This window comes from Elgaria multicarinata, chromosome 9 (genome assembly GCF_023053635.1).
Source record: "Elgaria multicarinata webbii isolate HBS135686 ecotype San Diego chromosome 9, rElgMul1.1.pri, whole genome shotgun sequence".
Classification (NCBI taxonomy): Eukaryota; Metazoa; Chordata; class Lepidosauria; order Squamata; family Anguidae; genus Elgaria; species Elgaria multicarinata.
This window is the reverse complement of record NC_086179.1, coordinates 98,157,976-98,174,977: the sequence shown is the minus strand read 5'-3', so window position 1 is coordinate 98,174,977 and position 17,002 is coordinate 98,157,976. Positions and strand designations below refer to the sequence as shown.

At 43.7% G+C, this 17,002-nt stretch overlaps 1 protein-coding gene across 2 annotated transcripts in view; it reads right to left on the bottom strand.

Annotated features, from left to right (window-relative positions):
• Positions 1 to 17,002, bottom strand: part of VWF (von Willebrand factor) — a 250,378-nt gene that overhangs the window by 222,186 nt on the left and 11,190 nt on the right. For both annotated transcript variants that reach the window (XM_063134384.1, XM_063134386.1), the window contains exon 6: positions 6,027 to 6,151. In XM_063134384.1, the coding sequence (XP_062990454.1) occupies positions 6,027 to 6,151 (125 nt within the window). The remainder of the gene's footprint in view (positions 1 to 6,026; positions 6,152 to 17,002) is intronic.

Here is a 17,002-nt window from a genome sequence, read left to right as displayed (position 1 = left end):
GGCTTATCCTTGGCTCACTTCCTTATGCTCCCAGAAATGTCTGCTGCCTGCCTGCCTTTCCTCCCTCCTCCCCTGCCCGCCTCACAGGGATGGTTTGTGTCTGGCTGTGACTCAGGTGAGAAGTCCTTCCTGTGCTCAATTAGACTTTTGGAAGTTCCAAATCCATTTTTCAAGTGTGGAAGAAGATTTATATTTAGGTTGATCTCTACTCCCCAATTCAGGGCATCTTGGGATTTCCTTTGAAATGGCCCCATTGAGCTGTCTGCAGGTTTAAGCTCCGCCAAAAATCAGGGGATGATGGGATTGCCTTGTACCTTAGCATGATTGTGGGTCTAGATGGCATCTGTGAGTGTGCCCACTTCCCTTTTTTTATCTGTCCAAATGTCAGAGAACTGTCCACGTTTGCAAATGGGGTGCCCGATTTTCATAAATTCCCCCAAAATCAGGGGATGATGGGACTGCCTTGAGTCTTGGCGTGCATGTGCATCCCTGGATAAGCTATCATGGTGGCAAGTTTGAGGTTTTTAACATGCAAATTGACGGAGCTATCGAAAGGGGTGTGAATGGGGTGCCCGATTTTCATAAATTCCCCCAAAATCAGGGGATGATGGGACTGCCTTGAGTCTTGGCGTGCATGTGTATCCCTGGATAAGCTATCATGGTGGTGAGTTTGAGGTTTCTAACGTGCAAATTGACGGAGCTATCGAAAGGGGTGTGAATGGGGTGCCCGATTTTCATAAATTCCCCAAAAATCAGGGGATGATGGGATTGCCTTGAGTCTTGGCGTGCGTGTGTATACCTCCATGAGGTGTCATGGTGCCAAACCTGAGGTTTCTAACTTTAACAGAAAAAAAGTTGTATACTTTTTTAGCTTAATGAAAGCCTATGGGGGGGAAACGGAGCTCCGATCCGGATCCGGATCTCTGCAGCGGAGCAGAGCGGACATAGGTGGAGCGGGGGCGGAGCGAAGCGGCCCGATCCGCAAATCACAGATCTGGAAGAGAAGCAGAGCGGGGGGTCTGTGCACACCCCTAGTACAAACCCATCTGTTAAAACTGTTGGATCCTGGAATGGATCTTGGTTATGTTTTCCATGGCTTTGTTAATTGCTGAGGATCTGGAGGAACAGAGGACTCAGCAGAAACTTAAAGGTCAACTCTACACCTGGACATTAAGTGTCATAATTGAATAATTTCTAACTGATTGTCTTCAATTAAGGGTTGCAAGGAGTTGCATCATTGTACAGGTTGTCTATAAAAGTAAATGTGTTTTCATGTTCACTCTACTTCCATGTCCCTTACCCAACTTGATGTGAGCTGTATTGACTGACCATTTGTAAGTATTTGTATCTGTACTGCCATAACTAAATTATATATTTATTTGCCAGTAAAAGGTTTGTTTTAACCTACAAAAATCTCTGTCTTAATTCACGTCTTTGCTGACTTGGCTGAGAACCGCTGCAATCTCTGCTAGTCTCTGGAAGGCCCAGACAGAGACTTAACACAAAAGGTTATGTGCCAGAAACCCAGTCTGTGCCATAACTAATCAGCTTCTAAAGCCATAACTCAACAAAAACTAGCTGCCAAATTCATATAGAGTGGGGTGGAGACAATTTAAAATGCAAAATTAGCAGGCAGAGTGCCAAACCCTTCCTCCATCCAAATCCTACACACCCAGACCACATATCATGTGCCGTCTAGATAGCACAGTAGACAGTGCTGGGGTGGAGTCAGTCGTCATGCTCCATGTTGGTACCAACGATGTGAGGAAATGTAGTCGTGAGGTCCTGGAAGCCAAATTTCAGTTGCTAGGCAGGAGTTTGAAATCCAGGACCACCAAGGTGGCTTTCTCTGCTATGCTACCAGTTCCACACACAGGGCAAGCTAAACAGGTGCAGCTGAGAAGTCTCAATGCATGGATGAGATGATGGCACAGAGAGAAGGGCTTCAGATTTGTTAGACACTGAGGAACATTTTGGGACAAGCCGGGCCTATACAAGAGGGACGGGCTGCACTTCAACCAAAATGGAACCAGACTGCTGGCACTAAACATAAAAAAGTGGCAAAGCAGCTTTGAAACTAAATCCTTGGGGAAAGATTACAGGAGCTGGGAAGCATCTGGTTTGGGTTAAATCATCTGAAGGAGATGAATCTGAATATGTTTTTGATTGTCCCAATGTAGAAGGGGAGCAAATAGGCCATGAGTGCAGGATGGAACATGACAGCCAATCAAAGAGGCTAAAGTGCAACAATGAAAAGGACATGCCAGAGACACCTGGGGAGGGACGCTGTGTACAGGTGTTTCTATGCAAATGCTAGAAGTCTCCGAGCCAAAATGGGAGAAATAGAGTGCTTGGTTCCAAAAAAGAACCTGGACAGAGTGGGCATTACAGAAACCTGGTGGAATGGAGAGAACCAGTGTGACACGGTCATCCCTGGATACAAACTCTACAGGAAGGACAGGGAAGGGCGTACTGGGGGTGGTGTTGCTCTCTACGTCAAAGAGGGCATTGTGTCAAGTAGACTAGAGCACCTAAACGGGGAAGACTCTTTCACAGAAGTGCTGTGGGTGACAATGCAGGGCCCCCAAACTAGTGTAGTGCTAGGAATGTGCTATCGTCCCCCACACCAAAACGCCAGGGTGACCTTGAGATGGAAAATGAAATTAGGGAGGCCTCCTAATGAGGAAGCATTGTAATAACAACAACAACAACAACAACAACAACAACAACAACAATAATAATAAATGTAATTCTTGCCCACCTCTCCATTTTGATCAAGGCGGGGAACAACAGTAAATATAAAATACATAAAATTGAATTAAAACATAATATACATTGTTAAAACATCCTAAATTTTTTTTATAAACATTCTAAAATTCCACTGGATAGTAATAATGGGTGACTTCAATTCTCGTCACATTGACTAATTAAATTCATATTCCAGTCATGACAAAAAGGTTACATTTCTTGATGTCCTAAATGACTGTGCCCTGGAACAGTTGGTCATGGAACCGACCAGAGGGGAGGCAACCCTGGATTTAATCCTAACTGGTGCTGCCCAGGACCTAATACGAGATGTAAATATTGTTGAACTAATCGGTAACAGTGACCACAGTGACCACATTCAATATATACTTAAGTGGGAAATTGCCCAGGAAATCCAACACATTCACACTTGACTTCAAAAGAGTAAAGTTCTCTAAAATGAGGGAACTAGTGAAAAGAGAATTGAAAGGGAGAATCAAGAGGGTTAAATCCTTGCAAAATGCATGGAGCTTACTCGAAAGCACAATAATAGAAGCTCAACTAAAATGTATTCCACATGTTAGGAAAGGTAGCACCAAATGCTGGTACTAACATTCAAAGCCCTAAATGGCTTGGGGCCAGGTTATTTGAAGGAATGCCTCCTCCCATATGTGCCTGCACGATCATGATCTTAAGATCATCCACAGGGGCCCTTCTCCGCGAGCCCCTGCCAAACGAAGTGAGGCAGGTGGCTACTAGGAGGAGGGCTTTCTCTGCTGTGGCACCCCAGCTGTGGAATGAGCTCCCCAGAGAGGTCCCCCTGGCACCTACTCTGTATTCCTTCCATCGCCAGCTGAAGACCTTTTTATTTGCTCAGTATTTTAACACCTAATTTAACTTAAATTTAAACTTTACTGTTTTAATTCCATATTTTAATCTATATCAATTTCTGCTGTGTGTTTTTATCCTGGTTGTGCTTTTTATATTGTATTTTGTATTTGTGTTTTTAGACTGCTGGTTGTTTTATTATGGTTTTAATTTTTGTGAACTGGGTGGGTGGTATAAAAATGAAATAAATAAATCCAAGAGGTCACCAGCATGGCTAACAAGCAGTGTCAAACAAGCTACTCTAGAACAGAGGGCTTCCTTCAAAAAATGGAAGTCTTGCCCAAGTGAGGAAAATAAAAGGGAGTGCAAGCTTGTACAAAGGAGATGCAAGCAAACAATAAGAGATGCAAAAAATAATTTGACGAGCACATCGCTCATAATGTTAAGGCCAACAATAAAGAATTCTTTAAATATATGAGAAGCAGAAAACCAGCTAGGGAAGCAGCTGGACCGTTGGATGACAATGGAGTTAAAGGGAGAACTAAAGGAGGACAAGGAAATTGTGGAGAAGCAGAATGGATTCTTTGCATCAGTGTTCACTGCAGAGGATACAGGACAGATGCCTGTGCCCGAACTGATGTTTTCTGGAAGGGAGTCTGAAGAACTGAGACAAGTAGTGGTGACAAAAGATGAAGTTCTCAACCTTATTGACAAATTGAAAGCAAATAAATCACCAGGCCCAGATGGCATCCATCCTAGAGTTCTCAAAGAACTCAAATATGAAATTACAGACCTCCTCACAAAAATATGCAACATGTCCCTAAGCTCAGCCTCTGTACCAGAAGACTGGAAGATGGCCAATGTAACACCAATTTTCAAAAAGGGATCCAGGGGAGATCCTGGAAATTACAGGCTGGTTAGCTTGATATCTGTTCCAGGTAAATTGGTTGAAAGCATTATAAAAGACAAAATTAGTAAGCATATAGAAGGGCAGGTCCTGCTGAAGAAGAATCAACATGGCTTCCGCAATGACAAGTCCTGTCTCACTAATCTACTAGAATTCTTTGAGAGTGTCAACAAACATGTAGACAGGGGTGATCCGGTGGACATTGTTTACTTGGACTTCCAAAAGGCTTTTGATAAAGTCCCCCACCAAAGACTCCTGAGCAAACTTAGTACCCATGGAATAAGAGAAGTCTTCTTATAGATCAGTAACTGGTTAGAGAACAGAAAGCAGAGAGTAGGAATAAATGATCAATTCTTCCGATGGAGGGAAGTAAATAGTGGGGTCCCACAGGGATCAGTATTGCGACCAATTCTTTTGAACTTGTTCATAAATGATCTGGAATTAGGAGTGAGCAATGAAATGGGCAAGTTTGCCGATGACACAAAATGATTTAAGGTTGTTAAAACATAAAGGGATTGTGAAGAGCTCCAAACAAGAAAGAACTCAAATATGAAATTGCAGACCATCTAAAAAAATATGCAACTTGTCCCAGAGGACTGGAAAATGGCCAATGTAACACCAATTTTTAAAAAGGGATCCAGGGGGGATTCGGGGGGAAAAATCCAACTTCAAGTATAACATAATGGAATCTGAGCTGGTGGTGACTGAATAAGAAAGAGATCTTGAGATTGTGGTGGACAACTTGATGAAAATGTCCACCCAGTGTGCGGCTATTGTAAAGAAGGTACACTCCATATTAGGCATTATAAGAAAAAGAATTGAGAATAGAACTGCTAGTATCACACTGCCTTTATACAAATCTATGGTGCAACCACACTTAGAATACTGTGGACAGTTCTGGTCACCACACCTGAAAAGGATATCATAGAGCTGGAAAAAGTGCAGAAAAGGGCAACTAAAACGATTAAGGGGCTGGAGCATCTCTTCTATGAGGGAAGGTTACAACATGTGGGCTTGTTTAGCTTGGAAAAAAGGAGACTAAGGGGAGACCTGATAGATGTGTGCAAAATACATAGGGAGATATTTTTCTCCCTCTCTCAAAATACTAGAACCCAAAGGGGTCATCCCATGAAGCTGATTGGTGGGAGATCCAGGACAAATAAGAAGTACTTATTCACACAGAACATAGTTAAATTACGGAACTCACGACCACAAGATGTAGTGATGGCCACCAGTTTGGTTGGCTTTAAAAGAGGGTGGGATAAATTCCTGGAGGCAAAGGCTATCAATGGCTACTAGCCCTGATGGTTGTGTGCTATCTCCAGTATTTGAGGCAGTAATCCTGTGTGCCCCAGTTGCTGGGGAACATGGGTGGGAGGGTGCTGTTGCAGCATGTCCTGCTTGTTCATCCCTGGCCGATGGCTGGTTGGCCACTGTGTGAACAGAGTGCTGGACTAGATGGACCCTTGAATATTGAATATTTTCCGTCCTTTGTTGCAAAACCCCTGAAGGGCAAAGGCTACGAGACTCTCGTAGCTGCACAAACCTTATCTGCAAACTCAGATGAAATGTTGCAAGTGCGGCTTGGGGGAGTCACTCTCTGGCATCTCTTCTCTTCACTGCTCATGGCCCAGGAATTAGCAAAATTGTAGCTGTTCTCTTCCAGAGTCCCTGTAATTAAAAGGAGGAAAAGAAGACTGTGTGAAAATGAAATATCCTGATTAGAATTCTTGATTAAGAACAAATAAAGTAATCTCCTTCTCAGGGACAGTGCTAAGTACCTAAAAGATCCAGGCTCCTCTTCATAGGTCAAAAACTTGCACAAATTTGGATGTGCTAATTTACATATGCAAATTTATGTGCATACTTAGAAATAATTATTATAATTTAATTTTTTTAGAAATCAAGCTAGTTAGCCTCTTGCTTGCTTTCAATTCAAAACTACCGTATTTCTTCGATTGTAAGACGCCATCAATTGTAAGACGCACACTAATTTCAGTACCACCAACAGAAAAAAAAACCCTAAGGCGCACCCACGTTTCTAAGACGCACCCCATTTTTAGGGATGTTTATATGGGGAAAAAAGTGTGTCTTAGAATTGAAGAAATAGGGTATTCAATGTCCCAAATTGTGCTTGCTTAAAACTTACCTTTGATACAACCACACTTTCCCTTGGTCTTTCAGGCCCAAATCCAGGAGGATAGTGTCTGAGGCCAGGAAAAATCTGTATGGCACCCTAAACATATACTGAAAATTGGAAATTGCACATGGCACACTGGCAAGGGAGAGTATGGGAATGTACCGTAAACTATAATAGCCCCTGCTCTTAGGCAGCAAACATCCACAATTACTAGGAAGTTAAACTCATTAAACATAGTGGGATTTACTTCTGAGTAAATCCTCCATTCATCACCAACAAGCACAACAGCACCTGTTCTGGGTTCTAACCTCCTGAAATCCTAAAATCTACATCAAGTATTTCAATATTAAGTTTCTAACAACCTCCATATTGTACAACTCTTAGTACCAGAATGGATAGTTGGATACCTTTATTAGACCCAACCAAATTTCTAAGGTATTGCACAACTGCAGATTTTTAAAAAAATTCTTATGGACCAGAATGGCTACCTTTGTTTTTAGTTGTTTGTTTTTTAAATTACCAGTGCTATAAATCCCCAGTTTTCTCTCTAGATCCAGACAGTGGGCCTATCTTCAGGATGGATAAGACAAGTGGCAACGATGAGCACATTTATTAAGGAGTAAGACTCCAAACCTACATACACTTACCTGAGAGGAAACCCCATTGAACTCAGTATGACATACTTCTGAGTAATTTAGGATTACACTGCAGGTTTGATGTAATCCTGAAGATATTTTCCCATCCAGAGATCTCTCTGTATCCCCAGTAGTTTACCTACCCCCACAGAATTTCCTGTATGGTCTCACCTACCTTTTCCCACCCCACAGGTCTCTACAGCAATATCCAGGGTTGGCCCCAAGACATTTTGCTGCCTGAAGCAGAATAGCAAATGGCATCTCTCCCCGCCCCGCTGCCGTCCCACCCTCCCACCAGTCAAGTTACATAGTAGTAAAGCTTGTCAAGTTTTTTTTAACCCCTGAGACAGAAAATCCTACAAGCACTTCTCCTCTTCCCTAGCAGTGAAAATACAATAATTAATAAATTAAATAATTATTTCATTTTCATTTATTTATTGTTTGTAGCCAATGGCCATCACAACCTTAAATAATTAATAATTTGCTGCTTTTTCATGACATCCCAGATCAGCTGCCTAGGAAGCTGTCTCAGGGTCTAAAGTGTGTGTGCGCGCCTTTAAAGGACCCTGTCCCCTAAGAACACCTGTACTTGTACTTCTTCACACAGTACCTAGTCAAAACTATGGAATTTCATTACCACAAGATGTAGTGATGGCCACCAATTTAGACGGCTGTAAAATGGGATTAGCCAAATTCTTGGAGGAGAAGGGCTATCGATGGCTATTGGTCCCGATGTCTCTAAAACCACCTCCAGTATCAGAGGCAATCAGCCTACGTACACCAGTTTTTGGGGAACAGGCACTCATGTCCTGCTTGTCGGTTTTTCATTAACAGCTGTTCAGGCACTGTGTGAACAGGGTGCTGGACTAGATGGACCCTCGGTCTGATCCAGCCGCATGGCTCTTCTGATGTTCTTATGTCTTTTTTTAAAAAAAGGAAACAATCCTGCAGCAAGTGGCATCAGCCCTTGCGGGGCCCATCATGGCCCATACTGGCCCAGGCACTGATGCAAGCTGGTTTGCCAACATCCCCATTACCTGCCACTCTCTGGATGGCCATTTAGGGGGCTGCAGGGCCCTGGACTTGGGCCCCAAGATCCCGCCTTAGCTGCACCACTGACCTAGGGCCGTTTCTACACCTGACTTTCCCCCCAGGATCGTCCCAGGATCATCCCTGTGCATCCAAATGACACACACAGGGGATCCCGGGAGCAGGCAGGGATGATCCCTCCATTTGCCTGGGATAATCCTTCGGTGTAGAAAGGGCCTAAGTGGCAAACAAAGGGAGATCTCTGATCACATGAAAAGGCAAAACTCATGAAATTGCCCCTGTACATGTAGGGATGGGACCCTCTGTACACACCCACAGCCATGTGGGAACCTGTTCTTTATTGCTCAATATCATACTGCAATGTCATACACATAAATCATGGCATTGTAGGCATAAGGCAGGTCATGTAGGCCATTCCTACTGAGGTATTAACTTTCTGTACTATCCACAAGGTAGAGATGGCGCAGGTAAGATCCACAGGGAAGTGGTTACCATATGGCTGTGTGTATGAGGGAGAAGGGGGTCTTACTGTCATGGTATGAAATTCTATTTTGGAAGCTGTATCTTTCTCTGTCATGGAATCATATGGTTGGAAGGCCCTTGGAGATAATCTAATCTAATAGTAACCCAAAACCAAGCAGTGGGCAGGGTTTTCATTATGCATCGGGTGCATCGCTACCAGGGGAAGAAGCTGCGTATGAAGTTTTCTCTTGTTCTTGCAAACTTCCAAGGCTTTAGAGCCGCCACCCCCTTTTTGGTGAAAAACTGTAAGAGGTTTTTGGTGCAGGTGGCAAGAGAAAGCGCATATGGCCAACTGCTTAAAAGAAAAACAGTCTGGTCTGCTCTTATGCACCAAAGAGCAGCATGGCATGAACTCCCTAATCAGAGTTCATGGGCACTGAGAGGAAATTCTAGTTCTCTGGATGTCCAGGCTACAGACTGCTGTGACAATGCAAGGAGAGGCAGGGATGTAGGTGGGCAGGGCTTGGGAAACCGGCTGGGAAGTGGGCGGCAGCCATGGGAGGAGGGGTGGGCAGGAAAGAAAGAAAGAAAGAAAGAAAGAAAGAAAGAAAGAAAGAAAGAAAGAAAGAAAATTGGGGCAGTGCTAGTTGCAGGGGAGCAGAGAAGCTGCTGACGAACAGCAATACACCCATGATCCAGCAGAGACCAAAGAATGCACCCCTGGCGTGAGACAGGCCAGTTGGAGAGATGCAGGTGACGCCACGGCGGCACAGGGGACACCAGGATTTGGCTTCCAACGCAAAGGAAGCTGAGATACCATCCCGGCTGAGCAGGAGGGAGGAGGGGTGAGGAAAATAAGCTATGCGCAGTAGCTTATTTGTCTGATCGTGTGAGGGATAATTATTATTATTTATTTATATAGCACCATCAGTGTACATGGTGCTGTACAGAATAAAACAATAAAATAGCAAAACCCTGCCACATAGGCTTACATTCTAATAGTAATAATAGTAGCTAAGTTTCAAAATAAGCTACTGTGAGTAGCTTGTTAACCCATCATGGCTTAAAATGATGTGTGAAGCTGCCCAGTTAACTATGTTTGGGAGCTAAGTTTGGTCTGGCATGACTGGCATGAATCAATACAATCTTTTCAAGATGCTCGCAGACTGGCCACTTAATCATCTGTTCAAGAATTTTACCTGTTATTGACGTCAGGCTGACTGGTCTGTAGTTTCCTGGATCTACTCCCCCCTTCCCCCCCCTTTTTTTTTTGGCAGATGGGGGCAACATTTGCCCATCTGTAGTCTTCCAGGACCTCAGTTCCAGTTATCAAAGGTTACAGACAGTGGCTTTGAAATATCATCTGCAAGGTCCTTCATCTTACATCCACTGTACAACAGCAAAGATATTAGACATGGTGGTTTAATGGGACCTCCAGGTTCAGACCTCTTAACACCAGTTGCTGAGAGGCAAACAGTGGGGGAACCCTCTTTCCTTGTGAGTTGTGAGCTTCCCAGGAGTATCTGGATGGTTCCTGTTGAAGATGCTAGACTAAAGGGACCCTTGATTTGATTCAGGAGGGCTCCTATGTTCTTGTGATAGTTCTGTTCCTGCTTCTTCTTTTTTAAATAGACAGTGTTGTGTTGCCAAACAATGTCTAGATTCCAGATTTGGAAATGACAAGAGGTGAGCAGGCCTTGATCCAAATGCTGCCACCCCCTCCTGTGAAGTTTTTATTGCTAATGCATCCATTATCTTCGGAGATGATTCTTGCTTCAGATTTCTAAGTGAAAGTATTAGCCCTAGGACTCCGTATACAGGAACGCTAAGCTTAGCCCTCATACATAGTTATACTGATAGAGCTCACACCCATATTACTAGTGTCTGTCTACAAACAGTGGGGAGGTGGGCAGGGGCAGGCCTGGCTCACCCGCTCCTAACTAACAAAACCAGAACTAATGATGCACAATAGTAAAAGCTGAAAAATATAGGGCAAAATAAAATAACTTATGGAAATGTACTCAGAGATTACAGAATTCAACTTTACTTGGCACAGAATTTGGATTGTCTGGCTGTGGAATTTTGATTGGTTGATTTTTAGCCTGCCTCTAAGAAGTCATTTATTTATTTTCTTTTATTTACAATATTTATATACAGCTCCGCATTCAAAATTTCGGAGTGGTGTACAAGATAAAGTACAATAGACAGAATAAAACACCTTAAAATAGATTTTTAAAAGCAAAATGAAGGAAAGGCTTCCTGGGACTATGACGCTGAAAGGAATACAAAGTTGGCGCCTGCCTGACCTCCAGAGGCAGGGAATGCCACAGGAGGGGGGCCACCACACTGAAGGCTCTTCTCCTGGTGGACTCCAATCGGAGGATGGGTCTATGTGGAACCACCAGGAGCAGACCCTCGGATGACCTCAGTGACCAGGCAGGTTGGTAGGGGAGAAGGCGCTCTCTCAGGTATCCTGGTCCCAAGTTTATCCAATGTTTGATGGATACAAAAAGTGCTGACTTGGAGATATAGTAGCAGCTATAACAGTCTCCCTGCTCTTTGTGGAATCCATTCACTCACTCACAAAGCTATATTCTTCACACCCTTCTACATTAGAACTTTCTACATTAACATGTCATGACTATCCAGTTTTGTTTTGTTTTTTTAAACCCTGGATAGTCATATGTGAACTGAGTCTTAGAGTGTTTTATTGCTCACTTATAACTGCCCACTCACAGATTTTCGCGGGTCATTTTGACGACACAGTGATCCTCCTGTGCGTCTCCCATTCTATTTCCAAGTTTTAGCATTGTAAATTAATTCACAGAAAAGTTGGTTTTTTAAAAATAAGATTGTATTTCCTGCCACGTGCAGGAAAGTTGCGCTATAAAATGTCCACTAGAGGGTGCTGTTCCCACTGGTCTCTGCTCTCTTTCCCATGTAACTTCAACTCATTCCCAAAGTGGAACAAAGAAGGAAGCAAGAGTGATGGTACATGATGGCAAGGAAACACGATTTCCCTCCCGTCTGAAGCTGGTCATAGAAAAGGTAAGCAGTGCAATCCGATAGTTAAAGACAGCTTGGTTTCAGACTCAAAATGCATTGCAATAACAAAAAGATAAAACCTTTTTAGAGCAATAAAAGCAATTTTAAAGCATCTTTACTGTGTTCAAACCAATGTACCTTTCCTGACCCTCGCCAAGCTCTGAGGGGGAAGGGGAAACAGTTCTGAAAATTCGCTGGAAAGTCGGCTGGAAAGAATGCCTATGACATCTCCAAGTGCAGATTTGTACTTTAATAATCTTTAAAAATCTGTTTCTGGGTTTTATGTATGAATAAGTTGAAAAATGAAGAAATAAACTTTTTTTAAAAAAGCCTCTAAGGCAGTGAGCGGCTGCTAGCTGTGAGGGGGCAAGATGGAGCAACCTCTTGCTGGTGCCTTTTCTCTTTGCCTTCATTGGGCTATAAGGCAAACAGCGGCTCACTCATTCCCACAGGGAATTAGGGTTCCATCACACCTAATTTTCCCCTGGTTTGCCTCCGCTGTTTTTAAGCTCCGGTGCATAAGCGCGTCATGGCCCCTCCCTTCCCCCTGCTGCTCTTCCGCTCGCTTGCGCTTCGGCTCCACCCTGCCCTTTCTCTTTCTCCTTCCAGTTCATTGCTTGCTCCTCCCCCCACCCCCTTTAACACGTCCCCATTAAAATACTAGCGCCAGACAGCAAATCTAACTGATCAAGTTCCGGCAGGGGGAATATGGCAGCAAGGGAACGTAATTTAACTATTAAACAAATCTACATGTCTAATAAAAGCAAATCTGCTAAAGAGAATTAGAAAGAAGAACAGCGCCTCTGACTCTCTGCAGGAAATGTTCTTTATATTAGACATATACAAGCAGGTCCTGTCAGCTGAGCACTTCAACCAGACTGCCTTTCTGCCTGGCAAAAGTGGAACGACCCTTTAGTCTGGCTCTTTGGGGGCATCGAGGGAGTACAGTCCTGTCTCTGCAGAGATTCGGGTGTCGTACGATTTTAAAAAACGCTTTCAATCCCGATTTTGCCTTGATCCATTTGCCTTGGTGCTGCAGGCTGCTTGTGGTTTGACCTGTATTGCCCTTGCAGATAGGCAGGAGGCGAGCGAAAGGCTCAGTGTTTTCTCCATAGTTTGGGAATTGGGAATCGCGAGGATCGCTCTGCGGAATATTTGGGTATTTTGAGAGAACCTGGAACGAACTTGTTGTTTTTATACTGTTTTTTATGTCTTGATGGTTTTTAAATTTTGTATACTTTTAATGTTTACCACTTTTAATTGTTGTAAACCACCCAGAGAGCTTCAGCTGTGGGGCGGTATATAAATGTAATAAATAAATAAATAAATAAATAAATAAATAAACGCAAGGTTTGGGTTTTATATTGAGGCTTGGAGCCAGCTGCTGGGAGGGATCGCTTTTCCCTGCCAGGACCTGATGCAATGCATTCAAACCAACAAGTGCTGGAGGAGGAGGAGGAGAACCGCCCCCGCCCTCCCCTTTCGACAGCAAGACTCCCGTCACAGCACACGCCCCCAGCCAAGGAAAAATGAGAGGACAGCACTACATGGAGGTTTAAGGGCGCATTAAACACACTTGGGGAAAATAATCCAGACTTTAGGCATTCTAGGAAAAAACAGAAAAGGCTAGGGTGTCAGCAGGACAGGCACGGCATCATGTGAGTACCGTGCTGCAAATCCACACACCAGGCATGGCGAGAGGGCACTAAATCACTGGTGTGATGGAGCCCTTAGACTGGTGATGGGGTACCTTTGTGCTGCATTATCTGGGGAAGTAAAGAATCACCTTTTGTATTCTAAGTGTGATTAAATGTAAAGTAATACTGGAATCCATTCTCCAGAGAAGTGGCATCTGTTGTATTTGACAGAACAACCCTTTTTGGCAGTCAGCATAACAAATATCTGGCAAGACCAACCTGCTGTCCCAAATTCATGGCAGCTCTTTGAAGAAGTGTATGAAGAAAGGAATCAAAGTGAACATTCAGTTCTATTTCTGTAAAACACAACTTAAGTGGAAAAGCTAAGCTGAATAAATAGTTGGATTCTCAAATCATTCCATTAGCACAAATCACATTTCCTTCCAACACTGCTGGCAACAACTTGATACTATGAGCATTGGAGTGAGATGTGAGGCTTCAGCACAGAGTCTTGTTGGCATGCCGTCTAGATCTGGAGGACGTATTTAGCTTTATTGCTGACAACTTGAATTGGAGCTAAACCTTCTTCACTTCATAACAACACTACAGCTTTACACGAAGATAGCAATATTCTGCCTCCTCCTTATTTTTGTATCTTTTTGCAGACTTCCCAATCACACATACTCCTAAACTGAGTCAGCATTCCTGGTTTTCAAAAGAAGGATGTTTTTCAGGTACAATGAATCAACAGTGCTAGAACAAGGTCAGTCAGAAACAATGAAAAGAGACCTTTGGCATTTGGATATTAATTTAATGTCCCTTTCTCAGTCCTTTAAGAAAATGCTTCACAGTGGTTTCAAACCACATAACATTTCCTTTTAGAAAGCTTTTAAATATAACTATTTGGGATTAAATTCTTAAACTACATGCTATCATACCCAGAAGGTATTTGTAATGGTTTATAAAGGGGATGGTTTAAAAACTGTTGAATACCTGCAGAGTGGAGAGGAGGCCCGTTGAAGCTCCACTCCATTTTTGGATAACTGCTCCATTGTAGTCTATGGAAAGTAACAAAAATGCTTACATCTCTGTCAATTTTTAAAGTTTAAAAGATGAAACTTGGCACTATTATAGCTCTTAAGTAGGGATTTAGCCATGCAAAGTTGGAAGCAGTTGGAACCAGGAGTCTCTTTGCCTCTTCCCCGCTGCTCATGGCAGCACAGAAGTGTTGATCGAGTGGGTGGGAAACAGCCCGGTGCAAAGGTCTCCTCTCTTTCCCCACCACACTTGACAGATCGGACTGCCAGGAAGGGGGGAGGGGGGCTGGAGGAGGGAGGGAGACCCTCAGGTCTGAAGAAGTCCTCTCTCTCTTCCCTTCTGCCAGTCCCTATGCTACTTCTGGTGTTGATCAGTTAGGGAGCAGACCTAGTAGTGTAGGCCCGGAACCTTTTCCAGAGAGCCCCTGCTTGAGTGAAGCCAGTTGCTGCTTCAGCCAGCTCATGGCAATGCTGAAGGAGACATTGTGGCCGGTCAAGAAGAATTGCCGGCCCACACGATGCCTGCCACCTTTCCTGGGCAGTCTCCGCATGAGCCAGGCTGCTTGGCAAGGAAAGGAAGAGGCCTGTCAGGGACTGCTAAGTGGGGCAGCCCAGGAGAGGGGAAGCCTCTTCCTCCTCCAGTCACCCTCCTTCACATGGAGCCCCCTTGTACAGGGAAAGTGGGTAGGAAGGAAGGCTATTCCGAGGAAAGTTCTCCCCTCCTTTGCCCACCCCACTCTGGCAATCCAGTCTGACTACTGCTCGGGTTCTTATTGAGCTCCATCCAACGAGCTTTTCACTGCACGCTTCTAACTGGGCCCTCACGGATTGCTGACATGACATGAGTCTTCTGCCCCATCTGGCTTTTGTTGTGCAGCAAAAAAACCCAGATAAAGTCCAGTTGCTGCTCTCTCCTGCCAGACTGAATGGGGCTGTTACTTCCTGTTTTCAGGAAGCGATGTGGGAGCGGCAACCGAAGAAGCGACAGGAGCCACACGTTTGAACTAGATGTGATGGAGCTCATGAGCTGTGATGGGTTTTAATGTTGATAACTGGGGAGGAAGATGTGTGTTTGTGTGTGTAGGGTGAGGCTTGGGGCTGAGGAGTTTATCATGGAAGAAAAGCATTTCCAATTAAACAGGGACGGGGGGACGTTAAAAGTTGGGAAAGCCCTTGAGCCCCAAACAGTGCTCTTCTGTTTTGCCATAGCTAGGACATGTAGTTTTGTCAAGATATAGGAGGTAGCCACTTGTTTTTTGACTGCCTGGGGTTGGTTGTAGTTAAGGAAGACACACACCCCCACAAGTGCTGAAAGCAAAAGGAAAGCTAATCTATCCTCTGCATCATTTCCATCCCATGGAAATAAATCTCCCACCCACACTCTTTAGTAAAAGTCTGTAATCCAATGCTTGGGTGCAGGATCCTCCTCATTAAGAATGGGACACTCTTGGGTTCTGAATGGGTTCAGAATGCAATGCTAAGGTTTCAGTGCTGGACTAATAACTCATGCCTACTCAGAAGCAAGTCCTACCAATTTCAAAAGACATAGAGTGACTCTAAGTGCCTCCTTCCCTCCCTGGCATGTGTACTGTACTATTTCATTGCAGCCCCCAGGAAAGCTGGGAATTACTCTGGGTAGACTAAGAGCTTTATCACACCAGCCCTGCCCTCCTTTTAATCTGGTCACTCTCGTATAGCTCCTGCAGCTTTAACTTTTGTGATGAAGAGGGAATTTCACCAGGTGCTGCATACATAAAAGTGACACCTACTGAAATTCCCTTTTCTATACAACTGTATAGAGAACTATACAGAAGTCCTGTCCTCCTTTTCCATATGGTCACCATATACAACTTAAATTTGTCAGATGTTAAGGAGATTGTGACATTGCAATTTGATATTTTACACAAAACAGTATATTGCAAGGGGTGCAATCTGCTGCAGTTAATCTGACTAAGACAATATACTTCAATGGTTTTGTTACAACTAAAGGTGCAATCTTATCCATGTTTAGGCAGAAAAAAGCCCTACAACTCCCTGCATTCCACAGCCAGCTATGCTGTCTAAAAATGTTTTTTTCCTGTCTAAACCTGCATAAGATTGTGCCCTAAATCTGTTTAGTCACAGCTAACTCTGCATTGGGTAGAGTTTATTGAGTTTCATGGGTCTTACTTTGAGTAAATATCCACAGATGGAAATGCAGCCTGTGCAGGCTCAAAACCTGATCACAATCTGCTATTTTTAGGTCCAAACAGGAAGCAAAAGCATGCAGCATAAAATGAGCTATATTAATTAACATAGTAAGCTGTAACTTACTCTAATGTAGAATATTTTCCTCTATCACCTTGTGTTCTTCCAGAATTAGAGATTTTTAATTCCAGTAGAACAATTTTTCAAGTTGTCTCCAAATACAGACACAAAACATGAAATGCTTCCTTTTCATGAGGGAGTCATAAAAGACTTTTATCTCTGGACACTGGCTACTGAAAGTTCAAATGAGTATCATCAGAGCATGACTT